General features: G+C 29.7%; 1 protein-coding gene across 1 annotated transcript; it reads left to right on the top strand.

Moving 5' to 3' along the window:
* Nucleotides 1–472: 472 nt before the first annotated feature.
* LOC105828846 (facilitated trehalose transporter Tret1-like) lies at nucleotides 473–7,589 on the top strand. The gene is made up of 6 exons (XM_036290051.1): nucleotides 473–2,258; nucleotides 3,407–3,657; nucleotides 4,091–4,293; nucleotides 4,691–4,820; nucleotides 5,998–6,286; nucleotides 6,663–7,589. The coding sequence occupies exons 1-6, from the start codon at nucleotides 2,183–2,185 to the stop codon at nucleotides 7,070–7,072; spliced, it is 1,359 nt and encodes a 452-aa protein (XP_036145944.1). The 5' UTR covers nucleotides 473–2,182; the 3' UTR covers nucleotides 7,073–7,589.
* Nucleotides 7,590–9,723: the final 2,134 nt, after the last annotated feature.

Raw genomic sequence — 9,723 nt, 5'->3', positions numbered from 1 at the left:
GCCAATATTGCTGCATTAATGAAGGTGCTGCCGCATATTTATTAAAGATAATAAAAGAATTGTGCTGCATATTGCGAAAATCAAGACCGAGCGCGCATCGATGTGGCCGAAGTACGAGCGCAGAAGGCGACGCGCGAAGGAAGGATTGCTCGCCGTTAACAGAAGTCTTCACAGAGCGCTGCTGCTATTGATGTGGAAGGAATCTCATATGGCCCCGGAATTGCCGACTAGAGGTAAAGTGCAAAATTCGGCTGTTAACAATAGTAAAACTAAACTTGAAACTTTAAACGCGTTTTTCTCGAAACATGGTTTTCAAAGTCGGTGACCACCAGATCTCAAAAACTAATCAATGGATCGTTTTCAAATTTTTACACAATACTCTCAGAAACATTCTTTTGTCGGTGACGATCTATTTTTTTTATCGATCTTCATCAAAAATTAAAAAAAATGAAAAAGACAAAAAAAATTTTTTTTTTATTTTAACTTCAACTCATCGCCATTTTGTAACAAACGATAAAATCGACAATCGGCAATCGTCACCGACAAACCACTACTGTTAGCTTAAAAACACCATTTTGTTTTTTTGTTTCAGATGGATCGTTTAGACGGGACAGTGGTCAAGCAAAATGCGTTTCCAAACCTCAATGTGTATCGGCGGCCATATTTCTGCTTTCCGTCGCCATTGTTTAATAAAAAAATTTTTTTATATTGTCGAAACATAAGTCAATTATCAAACAAAATTTTATTTAATTTCCACTACCCATTTAGGAGGAATAAAATATCAAAGTTAGGCCTGTTTTTCGACCGTGTAGGTTGGTATAACCCCTTAATCTAATAGTGTCAGATTAAATCCGACGAGATCTGATTCGACCAGCTGCTCAACTTTGTAGGCCAAAAATGGTCAGATCTGGTGAGATCGGAGTTTAACATATCTGGCTGGATCTGATCATATCTGACTGTGCAGACTTGACGAGATAAAATTGTATCCAATCAAATCTGAGTCTATTTGAATTTTAGATCTGGTTGTATCTCATTTTATCAAAGCAGACATAATCAGATCTTCTCCATTTTTTCCCGGGTTACCTAAGGAGGACCAAAATCAATGATCGAAACATCGTATAATTAATAAAACGATTTTTGCCAGAAAGTCGAGTTACATTATCAATTTAATCATATAAATTTAAAGTTTATTGTAAACTAGAATTAAGGAATAAGCAACTTCAGTTTTTTCTAAAAGAATTTAACAAAAATAATTTTAATTCTTTTCTAAAAAAAGTTTTAACAAGAGTACACATGACATAAGTTTTTATATTTAAACGATATATTGATAATTTAACATATTACCAAATTATTATTTTGGCATAACACATATATACTGTTTTTCAAATCTTTGAATATTCACGTAACAGTTACTTCATTGACATTAGTCGGTCGAGTATTGACATTCTGGCCGAGAAATGAGAAATGTCGTTGATGTGCAAATAATGAATAGGTAACATCCATTCACGATTAACTGCACATCGTACATAGTCAACGCATGCACATCGGCAATGTCATCGTCTGTTTATTTATGTTCAATCATACTCCTGCAATCAAAATTCAGCGTATGAGTAATCAAAACAGCATATCTCCATTATATCATTTGTGTATTCTAATTAAAAAATAATAAAAAAAGTATATGCAGATTCATATACTGACATATTTAATATAAATACGCATATATTACCTCATTGTAACGCGCGCGCTAGCGGGTGTGTGTGTGTGTGTGTGTGTGTGTGCGTGTAAAGTGTGTGCAAGTGTGATACATGTTACACATATAAGAATTGATTAAATCTACAAATGTGCTTATATAGTATTACATTTAATTAAAAATTATCTAATTTATTGTCATTTTAATGAATAAAAAATGTTTTAAATTAGAGAAACTACACTAGAAAGAGTGCAACAGTATCTACAATAAATCACGAATCAAGACATTTGGTAAACGATACAGATTAAACATCCGGTCATATATTGAACATAAAATCGATATTGATATCGAGCGAAAACGAGGAGTCAGTCATGTAGCTCGATAGAATTCTCTCGAATCGATTTGAATCAATATCTGTCCCATCTGTGGATGACAATTGGAGAATAGTGATAGCTCTTGGACAACGTCACTTATCACGTTCGTTATACGAAAATGACATCGACATTAACTTCCGAAGTCAATGATGGTAGGATCCACCGATTAAATCAGCATATTGCTGCCTTCGTAAGTAAGTTCACTTCTTTGCTATTATTCTGTCTTAACTAATTCTAAACAATGCAATGTCTTTTTAGAAGAATTATTGAAAAATTTAAAACATTTAAGGTATTGTATATGGATTTAAGATATACAAAATAAGGAATAAATACAGAAGATATTAATAAAACATTTTGAAATCGCTCGAGGGATCCAAAAAAATTTTACATAAAATGTAGGACTTCACAAGCGCATCGAAAAGCGATATTTATTTGATTTTTAGTGCAAGTATCGAGAAGCACTTGAAAACAACATAAAAATTTTTAATAGAAACACCTATTTTTATTTAACATTTGTTTAATTGACATTGAGGTCTTTTAAGAATGTTATAAAAACTTTTTATTAGTTAAGTAATTTTTGAGATATAAATTAACAAAATTTAAATGTATTGTAATAAAACTTATCAAACATGTCACATATGATAATATGTCAAAATATATTAAAACAGCCCCTATTTACAACTTTAACTGCAAATTTTTCAAAATTATAAAATGTAATAATTTAATAGATGTGATTATTCAGTGCCCAAAAGGACTACAACGGGAAACAATTATTTTTGTTCTTGTTTTCTATTAAATAGTACTATTTTTTTGTATTTACTATAAAATCAAATTACAAACTTGAGCAATAGCCTTTTATACTTGTAAGGTATATTTAAGATATATGCACAAGTTTTCAGTATTCATTGTCGCGTAAAACATATAGTTACACAAACTATTGAATATGTAACACAATGTTAATTTAAATTAATAAATAATAATAAAAATATAAATCTTTTCTTATTTTTTTTAAATAATCTTATTCGGATTATATGCACAATTAAAATTTTTGTTTCAAGAATTCAATCAAATTATTTTCATGCAGATACATGTAATGTCTTACTACAAATGGGCTATAATGCCATTCGCTTGTGCACTCGTGCACACGCATGAAGAAATATAATCTGAATTACAATAATAATTAGAAATTGTTACAATATATAAAAAAAAAAATAATATTATAGCATAAATATAACATCACACTTGAATACTTAACTATTTGGATAAGACTACACATTTCAGTTTAAATGTAACTTTTTTAAGTATATGTAATAAAACAGTGGTTTTTTGTCTGGATATTTAGCTTCTCTGGGCGGTTTTGCCCTCGGTGTCACACTTGGATGGAATTCTAGCGCTGGAAAAGTTCTTCGAAACATCTTGAACGCTAGCGGTACCGAAATTGGCCTTGTCGGTGGTATCTTAAATGCCGGTGCTTGTGTCGGCATGATATTTATGCCTCTTTTTATCAAGTATTTTAATCGTATCACAGCCATGTCCTTGACTATACCAGGATTCATTGTCGGATGGACATTCATTTGCAGTGCTGGTCAAAAAGTATGCCGTGTTATACAATTTAGTTAAATTACATTTAGTTAAGTTAATATGTTATTTGCCTATAAAATACTATATATAAACAGATTGGATAAAATTAAAGTATAAGAAATGAAATTAAAATAATTATCCGTACAGCAATAGATGTAATGGACATAAAATATTCAGTCTTTTACAGCTTTTGCTTTGAGTTTTAACATTAATTTGCTCTAAGTACTAAACTTTACGGTTAGCTTCTGGTCAGCTTATTTATAAAGCTTAGGGATTACTGTTTAATTACTTGAAATATTTCTTGCTGGAAAAAAATCTCACAGCTTAGACACTTTTGTGTTTAGAACAAAAAGCTAAACTAAAAGCTTACTAGATCTACTGTAGATCGAATTTCAAAAAGCGATCTTAATTAATCAACAAAAGTGACGTTATAAAATTTGCATAGATTTCGCTCCTTATAATTGGCCGATTTATATGTGGCGTAAGCGGTGGCGCATTTTGTATTTTGACACCGATTTACATCGCAGAAATCGCAGATCAGAATTCACGAGGACGACTTCTCATGTACTTCCATCTTTTAATCAATTGCGGAATTATGTATGCCTTTGTAATCGCCCACCTGTTAAACGAACACGATGTTATATGGAGGTACTTGTAACAGTAAATATATCTTTCTCTGACGAAATATATTATAATTTAATTACGCTCCATAGAAGATTATTATTTTAACGTCTTTTCTATTTTTATGTTATTTAATTTTTGGTTGTAATTATATTTCATACCAATCGAAGGGATAATAAAAATTTTGTATTAAATGGTGCATTAATAGTGTGATTTCAATATGATTTCAAATATTAGTAATCAATGATAAACTCTTATGTCTAATAAATGAACACTATATATTAAATGTAATATATATCAATACGTTACATTTTTCTCATTTAAAAGTTAGCGTAAACGTAATAATGTATAGGATAATTAGGTATAACTTCATTTGTGCTGTAACATGTCTTTTGATTGCTCTGGTAAATCTATTGCCTGAAAGTCCTTTGGGTTATCTTATGAAAAATAACGAAATAAAGGCGAAGGATTCTCTAAAATGGTACCGCGGTGAAACTTATAAAGATAACGTTGAAATGAAAGAATTGAAGTATCTCGTAAACCATTCAAAAAAGGTAAAATTTAATTAATTAAATGTACTTTTATGTAAATCTAGATAAAACAAGATTTTCTCAGTTCTGGATTAATTACAATTAATTAGAGATGTGCGAATTATTCGAATTCGAATCAAATTGAATCGAATCTGACGATATTCGATTCGATCCAAATCAACATAGTTCGAATTAGGAAGATTCGATAACGACGAATCATTGCAATTCGAATTTAAATAAAAAAACCGCGTAAGAAGACTTACAACCCATTAAATTCTATTGTGCATCCAGCGCCTTTACGGTCAGAAAATTCTTCTAAAGAATTTTAGGCTGCGTTCGGAAACATCACCCGGATGCACTCGAGTATCGTTCTGTCTTTGTTTACTACCCAAAGTTAAACAAAGACTTTTAATAAAGTATAATTTTTTATTTTAATATATGCTTAAATGCTTTTCATTTTACTAACACATTTCTCATTTGATGTTAAGGGATCACATATCACAATTAGTCCTCTACAATTCTGCTGTTGTAACGGAATTTTACATAGGCTCGCATAAAGATTCCATTTTGCATTTTGTCTTAAGTATTTGAATATTTATTGTCAGTTATAATTATACTTACCAATACTATGTCGTGATTTGTGGATTATCTTGCTAGACTCTTGGTGCAAACGGAGTAAGTTGCACATTGCACAGTTGGTCGTTACGAGACTTCAGACTTCGTTAATTCTGATTCACCTATTCGATGTTTCAAATGCTTATGTCACATTCCTGGCTTGCAGGATTCCTAAGCGTTGATTCGATTCGAATTCGAAATATGGGTGATTTGATTCGATTCGATTCGGCGATATTTTTGTCAATTCGATTCGATTCGATTCGAATTTTTTTTTGCAAATTCGATTCGATTCGATTCGAATTAAAAAATCTTGATTCGCACATATCTACAATTAATATATGTAAATATTAATTAATCTCTAAATTACAATTTTAGATTTTACAGATAATAATATAAATTATTAAATAAGTTATAGAGTACTTTCTAGCATAGAAATTAAAATAAATATTTTTAAGGTAAAAAATTTTAATAAATAAAGAATAAGATATTCTTTATGTTAAAAAAATTATTTTAAAATTATTTAAAAAATTATATTGCTTTCTGTTGTAAATTCTAAAGAATTTATCTAAAGTTATTCTCTTTACAGATTACAATAAATGTTTTAAAAAACCGACACGTCGCAAATGCTTTCTTGACGTGCTTCTTTGCGTTCTTAACCTATCAATTAAGTGGTATTAATATTACAATTTTTTATGCATTGACACTTTTCAATGTTGGTGGATCGGGAGATTTAACAGCAAGCGAACAAACCGTCCTTATTGGTGGAGTGCAAATATTATCTTGTTTTCTAGCAATGGGTCTGATAGATATAGTTGGACGACGAATATTGTTAACTGTATCCTCGACATTTATGGGAATATTCCTGATACTGTTAGGTAAACAATGGTACCCATCAGAGTATACAATATTCTTATCTATTTTCTGTCTTTTCAAGACTTAAAGCACAATAATATGAATGAATATAACATCAAAATAATCGAAGAGGGAATTTTGACTAACAATTGCTTTTGTAGTATTATAAGTAATGTAATTGATAAACTCATTGATAACAAAAAGTTTTTTAATCTCTCTCTCTCTCTCTCTCTCTCTCTCTCTCTCTCTCTCTCTCTCTTTCTCTCTCTCTCTCTCTCACTCTCACTATCTCCCCCCACTCTCTTTCTCTCTATGCATGTATGTGCAAAGAGAATTAATGAATATTTAAGATGTGTTGAAATTAATTATAAGCAAAATTTTATGAAATTGTATTTGCAGGATGGTTTTATAAATTGAGAGATCAAGATCCAGAATATGATGATATTTTTTTTTGGATGCCGCCGGCTTGGATGATCCTTTTTTTCATTGCTTTTAACATTGGCGTCGGACCAATTTCGTGGACACTGTTAGGCGATATCTTTCCTATGCAAATCAGAGAGACTGCTATTGCATGTGCAGTCGCTTTTAATTGGCTGCTATCTCTGATAGTAACAATGACATTTGGGGAAATGGTAAATACTCTCGGTATATCAAAGACTATGTGGCTTTTTGCTGGATTTTGTTGGATAGCTGGAGCTTTTTACGCCTTAATTGTAAAGGATACTCGCAGTCACAGTCTGGTTAAAATACAGAAGAGCTTTGACATTGAAGATGAACAAGTAGAAATAAACAGTATAGAACAAACTTGAGGTATGGTTGCAATGATGTGAATATCTCGGTAATATTAAAGAGCAGTTTTACTAAAAGATAAATATTTTCTGATATGTGCTGTACAATAATGATTTAATAGCACTTTTCTATTTTTGTAGTATTTAAAAAATTTAGCCATTATTTGTTTAGCATTTAAAAAATAATTCGATAAGTCGATCAATTAGCTTCGTTGTAGTTGCTACATAGAGGACAACGTAGCCAAAAAAGTTGTGTTTCAAGCGATTTGTGTATTGAATAAATCTATCACTCTTATTATCAGTCATTAAATAAATCAGTCATTATATAAATAATCCGGAAAGAAAATGAAAAATTATTACTGAATGAATAAAGAATTATCTCTTTTCGCAATCGTGAAATATTGAATGTGGCATTTACATTAACTGCTCGTAAGTTCAGATACTGCCGTATTTTGTATTGGCCAAAAATATCTTTAACGGATGTATCAGCTTTCTCATTTCAGTTCCATAATTTCAGTTTTTTTTATAGAAAAAGTAACATGTAACTGCAAAAGCAACAGAATCAAAAAATAATTGATACCATTAATTTACATATATATGCATATGTATCGTTTACACATTAATTTGTCTCAGTAATATCACGTATCATTGAACATTATTAGATTTATAGAAATTGCAATAATCAGTTAACCATCCGTTTCAAAATAAATAATTTTTATTCTTACTGTATAATCTTACTATATCTATTGCTGTAATTAAAAATTAAATGCGGAACAAACACAAATTGTATCAAATTGGTTCGATCGATAGATACTCTGCAAGAAAAAATGTTACTTTCTTTTATTCTTTTAATAAATTATAATTATAAGTTAAAATTATAATTTATTATAAAATAAGTTAAAATTTTCTTATTGATAGTTTTATAAATACAATTTATAAGCAGTATATGAATTTGTAAATAATAAAAAAATTGTTTACAGATATAATTCTTTGTAAGATTATTGTATAGTTTCGTGTTTTTTTAATAAAAATATCTTTTTATCAACTTTGACTCAACGCTTCCGAATTAAAGGGTGTTAACTCCGAAGTCGTTTGAAAAGGGCATTAACTTGGAAGCCGATTGAAAAGAACATTAATTCGGAAGCCGATTAAAAAGGGCGTTAACTCGAAAGCCGATTGGAAAAGACGTTAAGTGGGAAGCCGTTTAAAAAGGCGTTAACTCGCCTGCTAACATTTTTCGCTTTATTTTAATTTCGCAGCACCGTCGAAATAATTTTAGTGCTTGATTTAAAACATAAATATATTGAAACAAAAATAAATATGCATATAGGTAGAGCACCAAAATTTAAGAGTTAACGCCTTTTTAACCAGCTTTCCAGTTAACGTCTTTTCCAACCGGTTTCCGAGTTAACGCCTTTTTCAATCGGCTTCCGAGTTAAAGTCTTTTTCAAACGATTTCTGAGTTAACACCCTTTTATTCGGAAGCGACAGCACTGATATCAATTAACAAAATGATAAGTTTGTAAAAATAAAAATGAAATATTAAGCTGCCTATGTCTGTTTTTTATTTTAATAAACTAATCTTTGATTATAATTATTATTATACATACAAGAAAAAAGGATAAAAAATAGACAATATGATCGCAAGCATACATTAATGGATAAGTATAGAAAGAAGAATAATTTTATTAGATAAAAAATAATTTAAAATAAATATTAAAATGTCAGTATATTATTTATTGTGCTAATTTATCCGAGATTAACATTTTCATTCCATTATTTTTATCTTAGTTGGAACTTTTATCACTAATAAAATATTACTTTTTATGTTATACATTTCTGTTGTGTAAAAAATTTAGTTTATTTTGGATATACTCTAAAATGAACAATCTATAATGTTAAAAATATAAAATTCTAATAATATAAAGATAAAATAAATTTAAAGATATTTTTTAAAAATTTAATTTTGGAAATCTAATTTTAATTTTAAAAATATATTGCATCATGTATCATAGACACATATATGTATATTAATTATTTTATTAAAAAGTGTAGTTAATCACGTACTTTATATAAACCTTTATATAAAGATACGTTTTCGAGTAAAAATTTGAGTTAAAATTATATATTGTCACAACGCAATTATAAAAAACCGTATACCTATGTATATAGTTACATGTGTGCACAAAATTAAATTGCAATCCGAGCAATCAGAATATATCCTTGAGAGCGAGACTTGTAATTAGTTGCCAAACCTAGATTAAATTTGCTCCGGAAATTAATCCAATCAACCTGGAGTGCTATAAGTTTGAAAGTTTGAAAATGTATCGTTTAACTATTACCACAAAGTTCGGTTCTCTTAATCCACATACCATTTCTGATTTTGAGCTCGTCACTTTATGAAACTTTGTGATACCAATCAGTTCAAATCAGATCCAATATGAACACATATGTATGATACTTTACTAGTTAACTGACATACAGGTTTTGATTAATCAAGTTCCACAATCCGATTTCTTATTGAGAACTGGTACATTTATGTCCTATTATACATTGATTTATATCCTATTATATGTACTACTTATACAGTATGCCTGATTGTAAATGTATTTTTAACTTTCCCAAATAGCACACGGAGGTCCTTAGGACGTCCTCAGGACGTCCAGGACGGA

Source organism: Monomorium pharaonis, chromosome 7 (assembly GCF_013373865.1).
Source record: "Monomorium pharaonis isolate MP-MQ-018 chromosome 7, ASM1337386v2, whole genome shotgun sequence".
In the NCBI taxonomy this organism is placed as follows: Eukaryota; Metazoa; Arthropoda; class Insecta; order Hymenoptera; family Formicidae; genus Monomorium; species Monomorium pharaonis.
Note: the sequence above shows the minus strand (reverse complement) of the source record. Positions and strands in the feature narration are given on the sequence as shown.